Raw genomic sequence first — 25,247 nt, 5'->3', positions numbered from 1 at the left:
CATACAGAGAAGCCAAGCTGAATGAGGGCCTTGATTACTTCAAGATTAGCTATCTTAAGTTTCTATTCATTTTAAGTGTTGTTAGTGCGAAGAGTCATTAGTCACTTCCTTGTCTCTTAGAACATCAGCATACATTTACATTGTTAATGAACATTTGGGGTAAATGAATTAATGGCACTTTTAAACATCAATTCAATACTAATAACTTTGTATGTTGCAGCAATGTTAAGGTTCAGATAAAAACTATGAAGTCTTCTGTGTCTAGGTAACTAATTGCTCAAGGCACGCACACATGCACACGCGCACACACACACACACACACACACACACACATTCAAAGTTCAACTGATTAAAAATACTTCCCAAAGATGTGAAAAATCATTTTATTCTATACTATTAATTGATGTAGGCTGGAAAAAACCAAGCAATCATGAACTTAAAAATGTTTCATTAAAATAGCTTCCCAGTATGTCCAAACTTTTAAATATGAATGATACATTTTGTTGGACTAGTGTAATGTAAAATATTTGGATAACCAAATATTTGAGTAACTGTGAACATAATTTACATAAAAGCACATTAATTTTTGAAGACACATTGAATTATTAAGATCACTGATTTTTGATAAGCCAGATATGAACAACAAGGCATGAACAACAAGGCATTTGATTATCATAACATTTCCCCTATTTTTGTGCCCTCGGGGAAGGAACAAGTGGGATAATTCTATCATAATTTCAAAACGTACTTACAGCGGTAGTGGGCTTGTATGGTGGGACCAAGCCACTCTCCTGACACCAGCATAACTGCTGTTTTCCTGGGCAGGGCTGGGGCAATGGTGAGATCAGGGCTATGAGGGTGTACTGGAAGAGCCAGTGCTGCCAATCTGGCACTCCAACTGGGGCATCTGTGCAGCCCCAACCTCAGCTATGCCTCGGAGCAACAGTGATGCTGGTGAATGGAGGGCCAGCTCTGTGGCTCTGCTCCCCTGCATTAGCTGCTGAATAATGCCAACAAAGGTCCGTATAGTTAAAGCTATGGTTTTCCCAGTAGTGATGTATGGAAGTGAGAGCTGGACCATAAAGAAGGCTGATCGCCAAAGAATTGATGCTTTTGAATTATGGTGCTGGAGGAGATTCTTGAGAGTCCCATGGACTGCAAGAAGATCAAACCTATCCATTCTTAAGGAAATCAGCCCTGAGTGCTCACTAGAAGGACAGATCCTGAAGCTGAGGCGCCAATACTTTGGCCACCTCATGAGAAGACTTCCTGGAAAAGCCCCTGATTTTGGGAAAGATTGAGGGCACAAGGAACAAGGAAAATGGGATGACAGAGGACGAGATGGCTGGATAGTGTGAGTTTGACCAAGCTGCGGGAGGCAGTGGAAGACAGGAGTGCCTGGCATGCTCTGATCCATGGGGTCACGAAGAGTCGGACTCGACTAAACGACTAAACAACAACAAATAGGCACAATTATTAAGACCCACATTTGTCTACATTCAGCAACAGAGGCTGAGATCCAACATAGCATAAGTGGGCTCCCACTCACATAATGGGGCTTCTCCTTCATTTCCTACTCCCTGAAGCAAATTCTGAGTGCACACAGAGGTTTGGAGGGGGAGAAGAGAATTAAAAGTCCTATTACACAAGTAGCCTTTGTATGTTGTGCAGAGTATCTGAATAGGATACCTATGCACATTTAGCTACACATGCATGGACACCCCTTTCCAATGCTTCGCTGTAATGTGCTGAGGCCAGGGACAGGGGGCCAGCCACACTGAGATTGGGGCTAGGGGTGTGTGGTCCTGCTTACCCTTCTAAGTACTGTATATGTATGGGCAGAGCATCTGAAGAACCAAATAGTAGTCAGTAATAACAGATAGGTAGGAAGTTCAACTAACCAATTTGCATCGAGGTGAGTAAGAGTGAGAGTGAGAGCGAGAGCCTTTTCAGCTGCGGCTTACTACGTCCATGTCCTTGCTGGATTCATCTCTGTTGAACTTAGGAGACTGAAAACACTTCCTTTCTCTTTAGTGTTTTTTTTTCTGCCCCTCTACATTTTACTGTGTGTTTTTACTACTGCAAGCATTTTAACTGTTTTTGTTCTTATTCTTTCACTGTGCTTTTACTTTGTTGGTGATTCCTGAGTATTTTTAAGATATAGTATACAATATTGTTTAGCTTGAGAAACAAATGAACATCACACACAATATATTAGGACAGGAGTGTCAAAGTTGACAGCTTTGATTAACAATTAAAGGTAGAAGGAGATTGGAAAGTTCTGCTTGGATTGTGTTAACAATGCCAAATTCAAATTTAATAGGGAATTGCTAAATCTTATTTTACCGAATGAATTACAAAAGCATGAAGAAAACCAAATGAAAAAATAGGAAACATAAAATAACGACCAGGTTTTGGTAATAAGAAATCCGGGCGGGGCGGGGGGGAATTTAAAGAGCTCCTATTTACATGATTCCTATACAGTGGTGCCCCGCAAGACGAATGCCTCGCAAGACGGAAAACCGGCAAGACGAAAGGGTTTTCCGTCTGCAGAGGCGCTTCGCAGGACGAATTTCCCTATGGGCTTGCTTCGCAAGACGAAAAATGACGAAAAAAATCGAATTTTTTTTTTGCTCCAAAACCCCTTATTCTGAATCCCTAAGCTGCTAAAAGCATTTTAGCAGCAAAACCGCTAATCCCCCCCCTAAAAAAGCCGTTTTTAGCCCTTTTTTAGCCAATAGCGCTAATAGCGCTACTCCGTCAATGGGCTTGCTTCGCAAGACGAAAAAACCGCAAGACGAAAAGACTCCCGGAATGGATTCTTTTCGTCTTGCGAGGCACCACTGTAGTGGATTTCAATATCACTGTTTTGTTTATGATAAGAAAAGATAACAAGGAATTAAACATTTGACTAGTGTTTCAATATAAAAATAGTTGAATGTTTTTGGTTTTTGTTAGGGCCAGATGACCAACACACACAGCAGAATGTTTCTTAAAACATTTCTGTTCAGTTATGTTTTGTTTGGGGCAGGGGAGATGGAAGACATCATAAACACATAGCCATTCAAAAATTCTCATACATTTTCTAAAACGTTAAGTGTAAAAATGATCAACTCACCTTCGTCAGGCTTGTTCACATAACTTTGCAGGGGATCAATGCCTATTTCCTGCTCTTCAGCTTGTAAAGGATGGCTAGTTTCAGTGATGGAATGGTACATATTGACACTTGGCACTTTCAATAAGTAGTAATTACCTGGGTGAATAAACAAAAACTAAAGATTAATCAAAACAGCCTCCTAATTCTATACTACAATAAGGTAGCAAAGATCTCAGAAAACTCAATATTGTTTAGCTTGTCGTCTAAACATACTATTTTCACTAGTTTAGCAGAAAGGGGGAGGAATATTGCATTATATGTATCATTATATTTTTTCCTCATGATATAAGAGGTTCTCTTAATATGTAAACTTTCTCCACCATTCCTACAAATCTGGTGGAGAATCTGGTGCTCTTTTCTGTTATTATAACAATGAATGTGACAATGTTTTAATGAATGGGGGAAATATATTGGATACAAAACTCTGTTGCACTCCATTCATTTTTCAGGCATGATAGGAGGTATGTGCTAAAGTTGTTTTATTTTACTTTTAATAAGTTGTTAATTTCCATTTGAACAGTGTTCTTAAAGTAAGCTAACACTTTGTGAGGAAAAAATGCCACTTTTCCTAATAGTGAACTTACTGTGCAGAGTATATTAAGATTTAATATTACCTCATTTGCAATAACTGTTTATAAAAAGATTGCTTTAGCAAAGTATGGTGCCCTACAGCAGTTATTGGAATCAACTCCCATTATTCTTGAACACTAACCCATGCTGGTTGGAGCTCTGATTGTAGCTGATGAGAACTGTAGTCTAGGAACATTTGAAGGTTACCATGTTGGCTACCTATATAGGATGACAAATGGCTACCCCAATGTCAAAATAAAGAAGAAATATAATTGCCAAAGTCCTCTCTTAAAAACATTATCACAGAAATACATGCAAAAGGAACAGACAAGATTAAAGTTTCATCCAAAGTAGCAACAAAAAACAAAAACAAAAAAGGCTACTGGAAAATTATTTTTACATCAGAATTAAAAACAAAAAATCAATGATCAATACCTATTAGCCTAACTACTCTGAATACCAAGGAATTCCTATGATAATTTTAGTGTTTTAATTTTTAAACAGCAAAGAAAATTAAACCATTATGGTGACTCATGGGACATTTCCTAGAAAATGAGTGATTATTTTTACTGGTTTATAATGGCCTGCAAAACATTTTTCTACTTTTATGTAAAGCAATTAAACAAAATCATTACATATTACTAAAAAGTATATTGATATGTGATTTAGGAGCTACTATTCATTCAAAAATACAATCCTAAATAAATTAACTAGGGAATAAACCCTACTGAGCACAAATAGGTAAGCACAGACACATGTAAACATGTGCAGTGAGATATAAGACCTGTTGTTTCACCTTCTCTAGACAAATAAATAAAAATTTACAACTTTATTGTAGCTGTAAAAATGTGGGTGGGGGAAAGCAGCTCAGGGTTCCTCAGTTATCTGAGCAGGATGGGAGTCACACAAGCACAGTTCCTTCCTCCATCATTGGGATTTTATTTCTTTATTGTATTTATGTCCGACCACAAAGCAACAAATGAATAATATTGCATTAACTGACACCCAGTTGGAACTTGCCAAAATTTGGACTGACATCCTTATTTGTTGCAAAAATCCACTGCTCCAGATTGGGAAAGGCAAGCCTTTAGGGATGTACAACCACGTCACCTATATTGGTACTAGACTTATTATTATTCTCTATCCTAAATATTTCTGTGAGTATAGGCAATCTGTTGGAGCTAATGATGAAGACTAATATCCTTTTTAAACGGGATTTCTGAAAAAGTCTGTATTTAATGCCTTTCTTAGAAAGATTAAGGTACAGCGTATGGTATATAACTCTTTCAATAAAGTAATTTAGCTCTGACCCTAGAATTATAGGCTGTAAAAGATCAAGGTGATTTACCTCAGCAATTTAGATCACCAAGGAAAAAAGGCCAATTTAAATCAATGATTTAAAGCAAAAATTTCCAATTATTATTTAGATACTTCCTAAATAAAAGTACATACTAATTGGCTGCTGTTACCATAAAAACACATTAATGGAAAACTGAATAGAGCCTTTATGCCATCTCAGAGGATACATTATAAGTTTCTATTCTTAGATAATGTAATGATCATGATCATGTCAAGCTGTATTAGAATTACACTAACAGTACAAATGTCTAGATATAATTTCCAGGTGAAAGACCAATGGAAACATTGGTTTGGATCCATCTTTCCCCTTTCTAAGTAAAACACCCTTCTGTTTACAAGCAGAGAACTCTGGTTTTCTCAAAAACTCTTATCAGAGAGTTGAGGAACTTTCCAGAGTGTAATCAATGCACCATGGTGGATCACAGCCATAAAAGGCAAAGGATGTATGAATGGAAGTACTTTCTATTTATATAAACAATCATATTACATGGATCTATTTGTCATTTTCCTGGCAAACATCTCTGTCTACCTTCAGAACTTGAATACTTATAGTATTGATCCAGAGTAAGAGCTAGTTTTTTGCTAGCCTAAAGCAAACAACAACCACAAAAACAAGATGGAATTTGTGGGCCAATGCCCAGCAGACTGGGGGCCACCAGGGTGGGGGGGGTGGAGGTGTACAAGGAGCGGAAATGCCACAACATCAGCTTGGGATCAAAACTCTTACAACTTTGTTGATTACAGATGGAAGTTGGCTTTGACATAGGCATTTGGTATGTATCCTGAATCAGCCAATCCTGCTGCTGGCTGATAACTCCATCGGGGTCGATCCTGAGATTAAGGAACCCTCCCCCCCCCCCAATGCAAATCAAATAGGGCAATCCCACAAGGTCTCAATTTGGGGGTACAGTGGTACCTTCGTTGTCAAACTTAACCTGTTCTGGGAGTCCGTTCGACTCCTGGAATGGTTCAAAAACCAAGGCGCAACTTCCGATTGGCTGCAGGAGTTTCCTGCACTCAATCGGAAGCCGCGTTAGACGATCAGGTTCTGTAAAATGTACACTCACTTCTGGGTTTGCAGCATTTGGGGGCCAATTTGTTCACGAGCAAAGCCGTTCAACAACCAAGGTACCATTGTATTCTCTGGCTTGTTAGCCCCGTCTGGGCTTTTGGACAGAACCCTATCCTTGGACCCCTTGACCGGGATACCCTGAATTTGATACTAGATCAGAGGGTGGGGCACCCAACCCCCCATGCACCCAACCCCTTGGCTTAGACTAAGTATCCAACCCAATGCCTTTTTTTTCACCAAATGTTTTGACGCTTACTGTGAGGAAGGCAAAAAGCCCCAGACAAGGCCAATTTGTCTGCAGGCAAATTCCTCCCTGGCCCAAAATATTGATTTCACAGCATTAATTAATGCTGACTTATTAATCCCACAGCAAGGACATACATGTGCTATGCCCGCTTACCTCCGGGTAGAGCCAATAACATACAAGGTGGGTAGGTGAGATGTCCAATTCTGACTGTGTCTCATGCTTGCAGGGCAGCAAGCTTTTATGCTGTGGTAGTGGACCTGAAAGAAGACTGGCCCCCACAGGTCCATCGCTAGACCATCGTCCACCCAAGGGCCATAATTGGCCCATTTGAATTTAAAGATTTGATGGACAACCAGCCAGCCCCCCAACCGGATGTGTTCAACAGTGACATCAGCTGGCCATGTGGACTGTCAGCATCTGGGAGTCAATAGGCCAGCTGGCTCAGCCCCAGCTGGATCGTCTCCCTCTCTGCGGAGATACATCGACCTCTGGCTCTGACGTAAATCAGCAACTCAAGCCTGCTGACTTGAGCACGCTTTACTTAGCAAAGTAAACTGCACAACAGAAGAGGCTTGAGGCTGTAGATACATACTAAAACTACGGATTTATTGTACATAAATCAGGACCAAAAAACATGTCATCTCTCCTTGCCGTCTTCTCGGAGAAAGACTCAGAAAAAAAGCAATACACAGAGTGGAAGCTGTACTCACGGGGCCCAGCAGTCTGTGCTGGAATGTAAACAGGCATGTGACATGTAACAATCCCACATATCTGCAACAAAAGGTGGAATGGAATTTCCCAACACGGACAAGACTTTTCACCCCTGCCACCTGTAAGTGGTCTTTTATTACACTCAACCTGCATGATACTTAGACCTTAGCTGAAAAGAGCCTGATCTCCTTACACAAACATATTCCTTAAGAAGTTTTCCCCACTAAAATTGAAGCCCAGCAAATTTATTTCTTAGTGGACATATAAAGGTAATACATGCTTCCTGTTTCACAAAGGGATGCTTACAGCATGATGTGTTCAATAAACTGTAGTATCACACAAATATTAAATATAGAAAACAAATACATTTTGTTTTATTCATTCAATATATTTACAGTTCACTTTTCTACCACTAAAAAGCGCATATATATATATATATATATATATATATATATATATATATATATATTACAATTGCAGAACTACAGTAGACTTACTGTAAATTTGTTTTTATTCTTATAAATATTGCAAGGTAATTGCAATTAGATATTTCACTAATCTACATATCATTTGAAAACTTATCTGTAACATGTTTTTCATAGTAATTAGTTCTATGGGTTTGACTAAGCATTTGTATTATTTGTTTTTTAAAATATATTATTAAAAATGTTGACAATTTGCCTTTCCTCTTGAAATCTCAGCAAACAAGGCATATTAAAAGTAATATCATTAAACAATTGAAAGCACCCAATAAATGCCAATTAGCAACACAGATCATAGTAGCAGAAACATGAAGGCCACCTAATCAGGGCCGACTGAAAGATCTTCGGATGAATGCCAACTGTGGCTGATGTTGAAAAACCAAAAAAGGAGGGCAACAAACCTTTCTAAGGATGAGATTCAACATCTCAATGGTATAGAAGAGGTGGGCCTGCCTTCACGCCACCCTTTGTACTCTAAGGACTACAATTCTTATTATGCCAGCTGATTGGTCATACTGGCTGGGGTCAAAAATCACATAGAGGGCTTTACATTGGCTATCTCTGTACAGTGGCAGAATTTCTGAATGAATTTCTGGACACTTTCCAAAAGCAGGCCCACATATTACAACAGTCAAATCTAGATGCAACTTGGGCAAGAATCACCACAGCCAAGCCATTTTTATTATTGGAAATAGTTCTGAACCAAAATAAAAAAAATCAGATTACTCAAGACAATGTATCTAAATACACTTTTACTAATTTGGAAAAATAATTATTCTGCTGATGCCTATAATGAAAACATCTGGTGCTGAGAACAGAGAAAGACTTGCTTTTGACTGAATGTACATTAAAATCGTTACCTTACCTTTAAGATCAAGCAGATCACAGCAGTCTGAAATTCATTCTGGTGTCACACACACCACCACCACCACCACCACACCAACTATCAACTTTGTATTAGCATTCCCCAATAAACAGATGCTTGATTCAGAAATGTAGTGAATAGTGCTTGGAAGTTTATGCTACATGTATTTTTTAAAAAGAGTGAGTTCCTTTTTAAAATTTTACTACCTCATGATTAAATAGTGAATTGGAACATGAAGAATTATCATGAAATTTCTGAAATCATAAGTGCAATCCTAAACCTACTTATCTGGAAGCAGAGAATTTTTCAGAATTCTCACTCAATAACATCACGCTTCATAGGTGCTCAACCTAGGAACAATCCAGTGATATTACAAGATTGATTCTGAAAACTGCTAGGAATTCTGCTTCGAAAGGATTTATACAGTTTCCATAGAAGCATAATAATGTCCCTTAAAATAAGTTACTGATATATCTATTTAGAGCACAAAATGTATTCAAAAGAGCCACATGCACAAATATCACAATCCGAGAGAAGAGAATTTATGTATTAAAGTTAAATGTGCTGTTTTTACCACCTCTTGCAGGTCCTCAATGACAGTTCTACTTTCACTAATTAATGACTGAAACCTAAGACAGATTCTTGAAGAATGGCCCTGGTTGGCGTAACTCTGTCAAAAGAACTTCAGATCAGTAAATGTAGGCCAAGCTTTACAATTCCTGACAAAGAATTTTGAGTTACCAAAAACTGCAATACTTCACAGCACTGATCTCCTGAAACTGAGGAAAACGGAAAATGGTATTTTGGCGTGGGAACATCATAGCACATGCAATTAAAAACAAGATGGCTTAGCATGACTACTCAAGTTCCACAATCCGCACTGAAGAAATTATTTCATATACTAAAATACAGTGGTGCCTCGGGTTAAGAACTTAAGTTGTTCCGGAGGTCCATTCTTAACCTGAAACTGTTCTTAACGTGAAGCACCACTTTAGCTAATGGGGCCTCCTGCTACCGCCGTGCCGCCAGAGCACAATTTCTGTTCTCATCCTGAAGCAAAGTTCTTAACCCAAGGTACTATTTATGGGTTAGCGGAGTCTGTAACCTGAAGTGTATGTAACCTGAAGCATATGTAACCCAAGGTACCACTGTAGCATTTATTGTCCTTTATCTATCTATTGAAGACCTTCCCTTTTCAACCAGCCAGATAAGTGAAGATTTTTATTCCAGTCTGAATTTGCATTGGATTTCAAACTGTTTTTATAACAAATTGTTTTGTTTTCTATATGACATTGTTTTAAAGTTGATGTTCCTAATGTTAAATCACTCTGAGGTGTTTTATAGGAAGCAATTCATAAACAGAATTAAATAAGTAATAAATACTGTAAAAGCAGCTGTTACTGAGCGGGTCAGCTGGAACTCTGAACATGCCCTGGAGAAGTGTGTTTCTTTTAGCTCTGCTTTGTGTAATCAGTGCAGTGCAACTGCATAGGCAATAGCATTTTAAGCCAAATAAATATCTTCCTACAGCAGCAGCCATATATGGAAATGAATCATTGCATGGGCCACAATGTAAATGCATGTAATCATTGCCATATCTGTTGCAATGATACTTCTCTGGCTCTCAGCGCTTGAGGCAATGAGTGTAAAAAAGACAAATATGAGTAAAAATTGAGCCACCTATGAAAAATTAGTCATAGAGATGGAGAACCAATGGAAGCTAAAGCCATATGAAGATGTAAAATGTATGGTGAATGATTGGCTGCATTATCGTCAAGTTAATGAAATGTTTAAAGAACATTAAAAAAAAGGATTTCGATATACAAAATCAAGATTTGAATTGGAATTATTAAATAACAGAGTTAAAATATTACCTAAAATGTATAAATTACTATTTGGATGGCATTTGAAAGATGAGGAAGTGAAATTGGTTATGATTCACTGGGCCAAAGATATTGGTCATAATACACAAATAGAGGATTGGGAAAAATTATGGAAAGGGGGAATAAAATTTACTGCTTGCAGTGCATTGAAAGAAAACATTATGAAAATGATGTACAGGTGGTATATAACACCAGTGAAGTTAGCTAAAATGTACAAAACAGATAACAAATGTTGGAAATGTAAAGAAAAGGAGGGTACTTTTTACCATTTGTGGTGGGAATGTAAGAAAGTGAAGGGCTTCTAGGAAATTTTATAATGAATCGAAAAAAATGTTAAAATATACATTTGTTAAAAAACCAGAAGCCCTTCTACAGGGTATTGTGGGTACAGAAATTCATATGAATGATAAAAAAATGTTTTTATATGAGATAACTGCAGCAAGGATATTGTTAGCCCAAAGATGGAAGCAAGAAGAAATGCCAGCTAAAGAAGAGCGGCAAGAGAAATTGATGAACTATGCTGAGAGGGCGAGATTAACCAGGAAAATTCAGAATCAGCAGGACCAGACTTTTCTAAAGGAATGGAAGAAGCTTTCGACGTATTTGGAAAGCAACTGTAACCAACTGACATCACTTGTAGGGTTAAAAGAAGTTTTGTAAGGAGTAATATATAAATTATTGTGGAAAGAATTAAGAATAGGTATCAAGATTTGAATTTATAGCAATAATTGTGGTAAAAAAATTGCATAATTAGAAAGGATTTTAGAAAACCATCGGCTGAGGTTGAAGGAAGTCTTAGGCTGTGCCAAAGACTTTGAAATGATGTTTAAAAGGATGATATGCTGGAAAATATGTGTAAAAACCAATAAAAAATTATTTAAAAAAGCAATGATACTTCTCATACATCTCATAGATTCCTTAATTGATCAGCATTGTGGGTTTAATGCTTGCTAGACTGTTCCATGTCTCTCCAAGCTCTGACCCCTGTTCTAACTTCAGGGATGCCTGTGAGAGCTTAACAAGAAATTTCTCCTTGGCATGGCTAAAGGGTTGCCTTGTGAGCTATGCATTCTCACCTGGGCCGGTTGGGTACCCATTCAGAAAAGCTAATTGTATCTGCAAACTGTAAAGGGCTCCCCACTTGATTTCCGAATCACTGCACAAACAATCTGGTATTGGCAACGTCTGTGATCCTGCAGGCCTAGTGAAACAAGGCTCTCGCTACCTCAAGACAGGTGGTCTCTCTTTTCCTTTTACTACCTTTCTCATTTTCCTAAATTTGGTCTCTTTCAATCCTTGTATTTTCCAAACCCGTCATTTGCATTTGTACTTTTCTATTGGTGCATACAGGCTTAAACTACAACTCTGCTAAGAGCTCGTCCACACTCTTTTAATAGGCACTCTCTCTGCTCCATCTTTTTCTAGTCTGTGTAGTAGCGTATGGTCCAAGCAGGATTAGTTTGGAAAGCCTGTGTAACTTGCTATTTTGCTTTGTGTACTGGCACTTCAAGACATCAAGCCATTTTACTCACTATCTGCCATTTTGTGTTAATATTTTAATTATAGTAACATTTGTGGTTCTTGCTAATTCCCACAGGAAAGCAAGACAGTATCGGTGGTTTTAAATTGGCTGATTTAAAATGGCAATAACCTAGAGCAGTTGCTATTGTGGCAAACAATTAATTCCAGAGCAAAAGATCCCCAAAGTGTTACTTTCGTGAGCATATGTGTACGTTATGGGTTTAAACATAAGCAGTGCTTTTTTCTGGGGCACGAAGGGGGACACACACCAACTAACAATTTGTGAATCTAAGTTTGGCCTCATTGAGGGGCAGTATTTCAATATGAGTAGGAAAATGAGAGTACCGCTAAACATTTTTCTTTTAGGGAAAAAGCACTGCTTGTAAGTGTGAATAGAGAGATATGCAGATCAGTTAACAGATCCAACAACATCACAATTTCTGACATCTGAAACAGAGTGCCTATATTTCTCTTGTATCAACCTTTTAAACGATTACATATTTCTTTTAAACAAATGTTTCTGAAGCCCTACTCAGAAAGTGTCGTTTCTAAAGCCTGACATTTCTCAGAGACCTCTTCTTGAGTTGTCTGGGGACTGGCTTGTAGGGAAGGGATCAAGCCCCCTCTTCTCCCACCTCTTCCCATGTTCCACTGCTTAAAGACATTATTCCACAGCCTGACTTTGAGCCCAGCCGAGCTGAGCTGCAGAGGGCGGAGGGAGATAATGCAGGGAAGAGTTTCACTCCCCTATCCCACATACTCTGTTTAGTGTGAAATGCTAAGTCTATTCTTTATAGCTGAGCCGGCAAGCTTGTACTTAGTAAACATGCATGATCCTAATCAGCACTTCATTGCTAGGGAAAGAAGAATGCTAATTACCATAGCAGAAACACATTCCTCTATATGGCTCAGTATTGCCTACACTGATTGCAGTCTCTCTCTCTTCAGACAGCAGCCTTTCCCGGCCCAAGCTGGAGAAGTCAAGCATTGGAACCCAAGGCCTTTTGCACACAGAGCATGTGCTCAGCTACAGCTTTTCCTGCGCAGGCTGATCATATGTACTTTCCTATATTATACAGAACACCTTCCTGTATGACTGGAGCGATAAAATTACACCAGGAAAAGCCCACGAAGAGATGGCAGAAAATGATAAATTTCGTATACAGGAGGAGGCTGAAGAGAGAATTTATAGGAATCACTGAATAATCAGCACCTGCAAAACCTTCTGAAGTCATTTTACAAAGAAGAGAAAAGAAAGAAAGAGAAGGGGGGGGAGACATCCTCAATGTGAATATTCTTTTGAAGTGTTTGACTGCATCCTCAAGGAAGTTCTTATGCAGGGCAAACAAAAGGATGCACACAGGCCTGGGTGTTCTATGTGTCACAGCTTTTAGGTTTGCAAGTGAACAATCCCTACTCGAAAAGTGTCTTGTTTTTAGCAACCTCCACATGGATATGATGGGCATTAACTCCCTTAGTCTCCACTACATACAGCAAGAAAAGTCATCAAGGACTGTGCTTCTTTCTTATTCACCTACCAAGCTTCTTTCATAATTCACTACCAGCCATCTGTCATTGAGGAAGTGTTTCCTTTAGATATAGGGAAAAAATGCACAATTTGACACATTTTAGATAGTGCAAAGCAAGCATGTTTTCTTTCATAAACTGTATCAGATTATAGATCATTAAAATGGAATGATGCAAATAAAAAAAAAACTGCCTAATGCTATGAAGTTGATCAGCTGGATTCCAAAGTGATGTGCATGAGCTCATGTCACCAAATGACTTGTCGCTAGTTACTAGCAAATCTAGTGATTATGAAGTGCCGTTAATTTTCGTTCCATTTACTAAAAATTCTAGTCTTTTGAATACTGTAAGTCTGATCTTTAATACAAAATAGAGTCACATTGGGCTTTAAATAAGTTAATTAAGTATTAAAAATCAATCATGTGGAAGTCTTAATATTTAATATTGTTAGATTGTGTATCAAAGTGGTTTTATTATTTATTTACTCAAAACCTTTCCAGAATACTTCATTTTGCATCAGGGGGTCTGTATCTCACAAGATAAATGCATTTACAATGCCAAATAAATTATATATAAAACCATTTGTCTTAATACATGTCATTCAATATTAAATATCACCCATTGGTACCACCCTGAAACCTTAATCCATTTTTACCAACCACACATTTGTATTATTCAAATGTTGTCTATTAAATAGTTGTCTCTGGAGCTATAGAACAGAAGTGCATACCCTAAGAACTATCATCATAGGAGTTTTAAAACACTGCCTGCAGATTTAACTCTACATTCTTTTGTGTCTTACCAGCACTTAACACAAAGCATATAAACTTTGTGGTGAATTAAAATGTCAGGCATGAAAGATAAAATGAGTAGCTTTGAATAATCGGGGCGGGGGGGGGGAGACATAACTATAGAAGCTCTGGTATAGATTTTAAAATTTTGGAATTACAATTAAAAGGAGGGAATCTAGATATAATAATTCTGAAACTTTTAGAGCGTATCAGCTTCTGAAGGCCTCCAGACCATAGCTGTCAATGTTTCCCTTTTTTAAAGGGAAATTCCCTTATTCCGAATAGGATTCCTCACAAGAAAAGGGAAAAGTTGACAGCTATGCTCCTGACCACCCGGCATTTCAGCATATCCTTATTGTAAAAATATGTACTAGCGCTCCTCTTTCAGTACACATTATGGATCGAATAGCCATGCCATCCATTGTCCCACAGTAAATGGGAAGTGGATGTTGCTGGTTCACTTGTGAGGTGCTCGTCTCTCCTGCTAAACATATCACAATATTAAAAATAATGAGAAGGAGTAAACTTCTGTCTCAGTCTTATGTTTGCATATTCCATAATCCCTCTTCTCTGGAGACTCCAGCTCTGAATCAATCTTTTAAGAAAGAGCACTCCACTAGCTGCCTCCAATAAAGGGTTTTGTCTGGCACAATTCCAGTGATAGAAGGACCAGAGTTATGCAGGAATGCTCTTCAAGTCCCAGGAAAGAAAGCACCCCAAAATTATTTGAGTCAAAATCTTGATTAAATAGAGTGACATGAGCAGGACCTTAACTGGAAAATTCCCCTCCACACAACCACAACTACCAAAAGCATTCAAACTTATCATGTATACATTGTAATACTTCTCTTTCTGAAAAAGAGAATGTACCCAGAACAAACTCGTCAGTATCCTTCCGAGCATGAAAAGCCAACTCTAAATTTGAGGGCCTGATCTAGTCCCCAATTGAAATTTTCTAGCCTATTTAAACATTGACCAAATCCAGACTTGCTTAGATTCAGCAAGGTGGTGTTGAATGTACCTTCAGATCACACCCTGATGAACCTGATTAAAATAACTTCTGTTTAGCCTGTCTGGTATGATACGCTACCTTATCAATATTGAGCTTCCTAAGCTGCAAAAAGAAAAACAGAAAATATACCTTTAATTCCCATGTCTCTCATCTCTCCCATTCCTTTCACACTTTGTTGTCTTCCTACTACAATCAAACTATCTAAATTTAGACTTAAGGTTCATGAGGGCATGACCTGTTCATTTATGGTGCTCTGTTAAGCACCATGCAGGCAGTTGTGAAAAAATTCAGAATTCTTTTCAATTTTTACTTTGGGTAACAAGCACCATGCAGTGATTTGCAAAATGATTTTATAATATTTATTTCATTATTTACTATCCTCTTGATTTACTCTACAGTTGTGTTTTCTTTTCTCACAATTGTAAAAAGGTAATGGTAAAGGTACCCCTGACAGCTAGGTCCAGCCGCAGTTGACTCTGGGGTTGTGGCGCTCATCTTGCTCTATAGGCCGAGGGAGCCAGTGTTTGTCCGAGGACAGCTTCTGGGTCATGTGGCCAGCATGACTAAGCCGCTTCTGGCGAACCAGAGCAGCGCACGGAAACACCATTTACCTTCCCACTGGAGCGGTACTTATTTATCTAATTGCACTTTGACATGCTTTCGAACTGCTAGGTAGGCAGGAGCAGGGACCAAGCAACAGGAGCTCACCCCGTCGCGGGGATTCGAACCACCGACCTTGGCAAGCCCAAGAGGCTCTGTGGTTTAGACCACAGTAGGAAGATGTAAATCTACATAAAATCATGATTTAAGAACCTGCTTGAATTTATGTGGATTTTTAATTTTTGCTAGAGAAGCAGAAAGTCACCAGGCATTGTGCATTTTTGTTTGGAAAAGGCTTTGAAGGCCACTTGATATCTCAGTGAGAGAACTTTTAAAGCTTGTGCATTTCTAAAGAACAAATAGATCTGCGAACCCACAATGCAGAGCAAACAAGCACATCTTGTCTTCTCCAGCTCAGACAGCAAACAACTCTCTGTAACTTCTAATGCAGATAGGCAGTTTGTTCTTCAGTACTGATTTTTATGGAATCTTTGCTTTGTTGTTATTTGTGCACAACAAATACAAGACAGTAATTTCATTTTTTTCCACTGAACATTAAGAAGTGTTTAAGAAGAACATCTGGCTTTTTATTTTATATAAATCTTGTAGCACCTTGTGACTAATCTTTTAAGCCCATTTTATTAAAAAAAATACAAGAGATGTAAACAAGTGATAGTCGTAAATCTCCTTGGTTTATTTTTTCTTTTGTTTTTAGGAAAGCTGTTGAAGTTTGCTTTATCATTTCAATTTTACTACCATTCTCATTCTCAAAACTACTACTGGGCCATCAAAAAGTGAGGTTTCTTAATTTTTTCTACACAGGCCACTCCCGTCTGTGGCTCTATGTTCAATCAATGTGCAAAAGTTACATTTTTGCCCAGGGAAGAACAATGTGATTTTTGAGTTGTAATTGGTGCATTCTTTATGTCCCTTAACATTTATAACCCTCAAGACAAAAAGAATCAGGAAACTAAAAGGCTAAACTTATTAATGAAGGCAATGGTAATGCAGTAGTAACTACTACTAGCATGATGTTAGGCACACATTACTAAGTTTTGTATGTTAAATCCAAATCGTTCCCCTTTTAAAAAATTGACTATGGGTGTTATGTGATCTTGAATGTACATAAATTATACAGATTCCTGCCTTTTAACAAAATTAAGATGTTGAAAATCATGGCTGGAGCCAGAAGCATTTGGGTGGCCTTCAGCCTGATGCAGCATGGCTCTTTTTTTGAGCTTGCTTCACCATCTCTCTGCCCCTCACTGAAGATGTATGGGGAGGGTTGTTTTGGTCTTTGTAACCAGCCAGTGGGCTGCTGGCAACAGCAGAAAAGCTAGATTAGCCTGGTCCTAACTAGATAAAAACCCTTTCTATTTTTTTTCTGGTATTGCCAAACAACTTCCCTTCTTCTCCGCCTCCCCAAACCTATCTTTTGAATTGTAACTCTGAAGGTGCTTTGTTTGTGTAGATATATATGTCTTCTAATTAGTGTAGATGCCATAGAAAATAGCTATTGTGACAGGTGGAAGGTCTCACTCCCAGTCCCCAGTTTGGGAAGGGCGTTTGGAAGTCTTCGCAAACACCTTTGTCAAAACAACTTTCATATGTGCTGTAAGCTGCTCAGAGTGGCTGTGGAAACCCAGCCAGATGGGCGGAGTATTAATGAGGATGATGATTAACGAGGGAAAGCAGTTCCGCCAGGGAAAGAAAGCAATACAGCCTCATGCATTGAAGGGCAGCAGCTAGCCAGTGAAAACCTGGAAATGGTTACAGGTGAGGGAAGCCACTTAGGTGTAGCAAAGACCAACGATGACAGAAACCAATTCTATTGGCATGTTTAGCATGCGAGTATAAAAGACAGGAGCATCTTAAAAAACAGAGACATCACCTTGCCAATAAAGGTCCGTATGGTTAAAGCTATGGTTTTCCCAGTAGTGATGTATGGAAGTGAGAGCTGGACCATAAAGAAGGCTGATAGTCAAAGAATTGATGCTTTTGAATTATGGTGTTGGAGGAGACTCTTGAGAGTCCCATGGACTGCAAGAAGATCAAACCTATCCATCCTTAAGGAAATCAGCCCTCCTCACTGGAAGGGCAGATCCTGTAGCTGAGGCTCCAATAGTTTGGCCACCTTATGAGAAGACTCGACTCCCTGGAAAAGACCCTGATGTTGGGAAAGATGGAGGGCCCAAGGAGAAGGGGACGACAGAGGACGAGATGGTTGGACAGTGTTCTCGAAGCTACCAGCATGAGTTTGACTAAACTGCAGGAGGCAGTGGAAGACAGGAGTGCCTGGCGTGCTCTGGTCCATGGGGTCATGAAGAGTTGAACACGACTAAACAAAAACAATAAAAGACAGGAGCCAAGGGACTAATACATCTAATTTCCTCACTAAAACCTTCTTCCTCCAGCTAAGTCCTCCAGCAGGCAAGGATAAGAACAGGGTTTGTCACAGGGGTCTTCAGCCCAGGAAGTCCTTTCGGTGCTGCTAATGCAGCAAAAACAATGTGGGAGACAGCACTTAGGGGTTACTGGTCTCTGCAGTCACAGCAGGCACTGCGATTCTCCAGTGGTTTGACTTTATCACTGGAGGTGCACTCCACTGTCTCCTGAGACAGATGGATGCCAAAACACCCCCCCAAAAAATATTTATTTATTTAACCTAAGAACCTCATGTTAACGTATTGTCCTTATGTGAAATTCCAACTACATGGATCACGACTTACTGGGAGTTTGAATAGCAACGAAGTCTGCCTCCTTGGCGTGGTTTATACATCTTGAGTAGAAAAGTCTTTCTAAATGTCAACCCGCAACGTTATAAAATTATACAGAAGGAGAAGGAAACAGGGTTTACAGTGCATATAAATATGATAGTGTATTAGCCTGCATTTAATTACCAGTTCAAACAACAACCTGATCTAACCTTTGACAAGTAAAATAAATGTTCTGAATAATTTAACCAAAGCAAACATTTGCTGTTAATGCTGGCTAATTATAGTAAGAGTTGGAGGGAGAAGGAAGGAAGGAAAATGAGTGAAATGATAATTTATACACTTGTACTGCAGTTGCCACAACTATTTCTTGAAGCCTTTGAATTTTTTTTCCTTGTGATGTTTGTATTAAGCAACAATTTAGAGATATACTTTCCTTCCTTTCCTGTACAAAGTACAAGAATATCCTCTTGAATTGCATAAATAGATGAGAACCAAGAAAGTAGGTTAAGTATGCATTATTGCTTCCTAGAAAGCTTATTTTCTTTGGTAATTAAGGAATCAACTCCAGCTCTCATTTCACTGTGTTTTATTCAGTAAAAGACTCTGTAGTTGATAGCTTTTCCCTCAAATAATGTATGGAATATTTCTTCAATAACTTATGAAACTAAAGATGCCCTCATCCTCAATTTCCATTGCTTAATACAATTTATTTGCTGAAAAGGATTGTGTCCTATTACCCAGAACGCTGATGTAGCCAAAACTATTAATTAATTTTAAACCATGTGAATATATGAAGTTGCCTTACAGGGAAGCAGACTATGCTTCTATCCACAGGAAGTAGTGGCAAAAAACAATGGCATGGGGGAAAGTGATATTTATTATTCCAATGCATTTCAGACCCTACTGGCCTTTCTTCTGGGAAATTCAGAGAAATAAAGATTCAACATTTAAGGTGTTCTATCTTCTTCTCTTATGCAATTTAACCAGCCCAGTCTATACAATGTCTAACACTGGGTTCTCAAGTAGAGGATTTTTCCAGCATCAATTACTCGAGATTCTTTAAGAGCTGATTGAGCCAGCTAGTTCACAAATACAAAGCAGAACTTTACCATTGAATTACGACTCTTCCCCTCTTTTCTGCATCATCCTCTTTATAATAATAGCTATGCACTAAGACACAGAATTCAGCATCCTATGTATCTCAGCTTTCATTTTTTAAGGTGTTTCAACCTGTAAGCTAAGGTACACTTGACTCGAAAATGTATGCTCTACATCAGGTGCAATAGGAAAGTAGCTACTGAGTGCAATTTTTAATGTGTACTTGTAGCCTACATTTTTCTGCTACTCCTCATAACCAAAGGATTAGCATGAACAATGGAATATAAGCAACTTTTTGAAAAGTTGCTTAAATGTGAATAATTCAAACAGGTAACAGAATTTTGCTTAACTTAAGGATCAGGTCACTTTGGAGCAGATTTTAATACATTTTTAGTGCAGAGTACATATCACAACCTGACCATTTTGAGTCAGGAATATGGGAAACTTAAAATTTGCATTTACAGTGTGCCCTATCACAAAGGCTCAGTGATAATGACAGAGTAAAAATATACATATTTTTTCCTAAATTCATTGGAATCATCCAAATGCAGAAAACCATTGTTTGAAGTCTTACTATTTGTAGACAAATCTCCCTTTCTTTAGCTCAGGTTAAGAAGGCTTTTTACTCAAAATTTTGGGTACAGTACTCACTAGGAGAAGACGTTCCATTAATTAGTGTCATCTTACTGCCTGGAAATCAGAGGCGGAGCTAGCTGCTCTAGCACCTGGAGCGGTGCACATGCTAGCTAGCTGCCTGTGGGGGTGGGGCACCGCCCACGGTGAGCGTCGCAGATGGGCGGGGTGGCAATGTCAATCCCCCCCCTCAGGGATGACACCCGGGGCGGACCGCACCACCACACTCCCCTTCCTCTGCCAGTGCTGGGTGTGTCTGATGCAAGATGGCATCAAGGTCAGTATGACTGTGCAGAAATTAATGGTCAACCAGCGTGTACAACTTTCAGTGCTGGGAATTATGCCCCTAGGCCCTGATTGGCTAAGCAATAAATGCCCTCAAGCCTTTGTGAATCCCAAGGATGTCGAGACACAGCCTGAGTTTCCCATGGCCCAGGATGAGGGACTAATAGGGTCTGGATACAACACTCCTTGAAGGGGTCTTTATAGGTTGGCAGCACTGGGATGAGAAGCCTTTATCAATGACAGTAAAGTATTTCTGAAAAGAATACTGTGACCAGTACTAGCCTGTTACAATTGGTTGCCAACTGATTTAAAATGCACCCTTTCAAGTAAAATGGAAGGATAAAGGGTCTAGACTATCAGAAAATAGAAGACAATCTATAAAATAATGTGCAGTTTCTAGACCAATATTCTTAGAGGATTTGTTGTGTCTATTTCATAATAAAACATATTTTATATAACAACAACAACCAGGACAACAACAACAGAACAATGTTAACTTGGAAAGCAGACTGCAAAATATTAAAGACGTTTTCTGAGCACTCTTCAAAGAAGGAATCTGTCCAGATCTCATGCAAGCTAGTTTCAATACTCTAACATTAATTTATGTACATATATATTAATGAAGAGGACATGTTAATCCCCCAGTGTCTATATCTGTGAGGCATCTTAGCTCTTACTTCCTTCACTGTCACTCTTGTGTAAGTAACATACTGTGGCAACATATGAATAGTTCATAGTTCCAGCAATGAATGAATGAATGATGGCTTAAACCCTAAGTAGCAATTAAGGGTTCTGTTTCTTTACTGATCAGCTGCTGCATAGTTAGAGCAAACAAGTGTGTTTCCTGATATGCACAGTTGTCAGTTAGCGTGTGTGTGAGAGTGGGGGATCATCAGCCAAAGATATTTCCAGTTATATCTACAAGCTCCATTTCTTGTGGGTGATTATTCTAGTGGAGAAACACATGACAAGCCAAAGGCATGGAAGAGATGAGAAAGGATGTAGGGAGAGAGGGATGTATCACAGGCAAATAATGTTCTATATAGAGACTCAAAACATTTCCAGTTCCACTTCTTCAAAACCGAGACACTAACATATGGAAACACCTTGAGGCACACTAGCAGGTTGATTTTGCTTCCTATGACTTGGTTGAATGTAGACTGGCCTCTGGGTAAATTATGATGAAACCCTCAGATGAGTAAACATTTCTTTTTCTCATATACTTTTCAAGCTTTTCATAGATGTTACTTACATAAAAATGAAAACTGTGTGTTTTTTCAAAATGATCTAGGATAGACTTCAGTGAAACTATTATAAGCAGTTCTAGACTGAGGACCAGAATATTTGTGGGTATTAATCAATGAATAGATGGTGTGTGTGTGTGTGTGTGTGTGTGTGTGTGTGTGTGTGTGTTAGAAAAATTTCAAGTACCTGATTTCTTAGGTTCCTAAAACTCATTATGCTCTTGGTAAATGATTTTTCTAGCCTTGGTCATATTAAAAATGGACTGAAACTTATCACAGGAAAAAGTTCAGCCAAATTTTAAAGAGAATAAATTTTGTCCACAATTACTCTCAGAATGATACCACATGATAATATACCATTGCTCAAAGGGCATTGTGAGTGAAATAAAATGGTGGCAACCAAAATCAAGATTTTGTTTATAAATGAAAGCAGAACTATTTTTTTTTAGAAATAATATCTTAAATAAAATATATGTTCTTTTTCTATCCCCCTCCAATTTAACTTCATACAATTTCAAGTTGGACCAATTAGATTAGAATTCTATCAATTTAGATAAAAGCAGATACTACTCAGTCAAACTGCAAATGAGAGACAACTGAGCATATTCAAAATCACTTTCAATTCAATTAGCACTTTATGTACAGAAGATTAAATAAATATTATAAAAATAATAAAGATTAGAGTTAACCAGATTAATGATTATAAATCAACAAGATAATGCTTTTACAGTAATTTTTTTCTTACACTTTTTATTATACAAATAAAATAATGTACACAATTTATTGGTGGGATCTAGAAGATATTAAATAAGCAGCAAACAATTCTACTCTTTTGTGAGAATATAAGAGCCTGCTAGTGACTCATTTAGTCCAGCACACTGTTCTCAAAGTGGCCGACCAGATGCCTGCATGCAACACCACTCTCCTCTCCAGCTGTTTCCAGCAACTGGTATTTAGAATAATACTGCCTCCAACAGTAGAGGAATAGACAATGAACTGGTCAGTTTGGCTGATCATGCCAAAATATTGGACTCACATAGTCCATTTCCTCCTCCTCTTCATGCTCCCTTGTTAGCACAATGAATAGTTAGTCATGACATCCAAACTGGTAACGTATGGATTAGCTTGCTCTCCAAACCAGATTTAGAAACGACGACTCCCCCCGCCCCCAATTCTTATTTGAAGAGCAAACAAGGAATCGAGGACAAGTCAAATGTAAGACAGGAGGAAGAGAGAGTTTACAGGCCTAGACATGGATGGGCAAACTACATATTGCTACTGCCCTGCCCTGCCTAGCATCTCTTCCATCATGGGTGTCATGGGACTCTGCATTCTAAATGAAGAAACTTGTCTACAAAAAATAAATGGTGCAGTAAAAAACTATATTTTGCTTCACCTACAGAATAGTTCAGAGAACTACTCACAAAATACTACAAAGTCATTTTAAGATCAGAGCTAGTTTCATCTTTTCCAGCACTGTTTTCTAAATGTGTAGCATGCACACATTTGAAAACCTTAATAAGTATCACTTCATTACTCCTACACACGATACTACATTTTTCAAACACTTCAAGATGCTGTTAGAACAACATGTCTGATTTACAACACCTTAAGATTCCTTGGAGTATTTAACGAAGGTAAATTAAAATGAAGGGGGAACATCATTAGAACTATTAAAGTGATTTTATTAGTAAGAAGTTGCATTATTTGCTTTTAAATGAAACCATACTGTGTTTATTAAGTGATGGGGCTAGCGAAGCCCCCACAACAAAATCACAAACAGCCAACATCACTAAAATATTGCAGATATTCTGCAAAAAGACAGTAATAGTTTTCCACATATAAAGCCCAGCTAATCAGCAGGAGTGCCCTCTCTCAATTAAATCCTGAGTAAATAGATTCATTTATTGGACTGGAATTTTTCCAGAATGCTGGAAAACTAATCCAGATTAGGTCTAGGTTAAATTTCCAGACTGTGGTGTTCAGTAATGGCATAGTAGCTGCATGGCAAAGTCATAAAACCATGCCATGGTTTTTATTACAAAACTCTCCAAGCCTTCCCTCACCTCATACATCATGAGAAACATGAAGTGGGATGATGACTGAGAGGGTCCCAATCTCATTCAGATTCATGGACAGGCTAGATCCAGTCAAAAAAGTACTATGGAGGTAATAAATAATAATCCACCAATTTTAAAGACTAGTTTCTTGAATTTCATTGGCTGCAACAGAATGACAACAAAGCTTTCCTGTTCAAAGTGTTGGCTATGGAGCAATACAGAGACAGTTTGGGCTTAATTCTTTTCAACTTTTGGCTCACGGTCAGAATTGGTGCCATATTTAAACGAAGCACTGGGCAAGCTGCACTTTATCCCTACCAAACCATCTTTCTAAGTTTTCCAAGAGATGGGGGGGGGGGGCAACAGTGGGGATGGGCATCCTCTTTTCTTGTTAAAACCTTTTAAAATAAAATACTAGGATGACAGGCCAGCGGGCTGGTTAAGCCCAACGCTGTGTAAAGCACCAGACAAGGCAGCAGCCAGCCAGCCTCTTTGTTTCTCCAGTATTTCTCTACTCCAAAATAATGGGGCACAAAGACATGACAGAAGGCTGCAGAATTTCCTGGTGCTTCATAGTGCTGGGCTGGGCGCAACCAGTGTCCTGACAGTATGTATTCCACCATGCCATTGCTCAGACTTCTTTAATCCAGTGCAGGATTACTGTACTGCCCTGACCCATATAACAGCAGACATTAGGCAGTACAGAGGTTTTCCTTATACCATTCAGGCTTCCAAATGTTAAACCACTGTTTCCAAATATCACTTTGTTTTGCAAACAAAGAATCTAGAGTAATGATGAAACATAGAAGAGCAAAGACTGAACACCCCACATTATATTTTAGGCACTGAACCATTTCCTCTATCTGAACAAATTCTTTGCCTTTAATTTTTTTTTTATTACTATTAAGAAAGGGGAAACCCAGTACATTAACAGTTCAATACAATTAATGCAAACACCTTATAAGAAATAGATTCCTGTCAAGCTTTGTGCATCCACAATTCATGTTCCAATAATCAATAAACACCATTTTTTGCAGTAGTACCGGTAGTTGCTACAGGTATGTCATTTTTTCTATGCACAGCATCTGTTAGGTTATCCATCTCAACCATCTAAGCAAGTTAAAACAGAATTCCCTTTTACTAATTCCCTGCGTAAAACTGGATAATACATTCGGTTGAATCTGTTCCTCTAACTCTGCATTTTTAGAATTTCAATCACAAGGATGCTAGAAGAGACTGAACACTTATCTATATATGTGTCACTTTCCCTACAGGATTCTTTAACACCAATCGCAAATGTAAAAATCTACCCAAGATGCAAAACATCTCGTGTGTGTGTTTTCTTTTGCAACAGTCTCCCTTTTAGTATTTCCTTTCAACTATATGCAATAGCAGTCTGTAGTTAAAGGGGGG

General features: G+C 38.5%; 1 protein-coding gene across 26 annotated transcripts in view; it reads right to left on the bottom strand.

The window, feature by feature from the left end:
- TBC1D5 (TBC1 domain family member 5) overlaps positions 1–25,247 on the bottom strand; it is a 242,306-nt gene that overhangs the window by 151,322 nt on the left and 65,737 nt on the right. For all 26 annotated transcript variants that reach the window (XM_083404783.1, XM_083404795.1, XM_083404787.1 and 23 more), the window contains exon 3: positions 3,119–3,253. In XM_083404783.1, coding sequence (XP_083260909.1) covers positions 3,119–3,218 — 100 coding nt within the window. In that variant the 5' untranslated portion in view covers positions 3,219–3,253. The remainder of the gene's footprint in view (positions 1–3,118; positions 3,254–25,247) is intronic.

Source organism: Podarcis tiliguerta (assembly GCF_965153285.1).
Source record: "Podarcis tiliguerta genome assembly, chromosome: 12".
NCBI classification, from domain to species: domain Eukaryota; kingdom Metazoa; phylum Chordata; class Lepidosauria; order Squamata; family Lacertidae; genus Podarcis; species Podarcis tiliguerta.
Note: the sequence above shows the minus strand (reverse complement) of the source record. Positions and strands in the feature narration are given on the sequence as shown.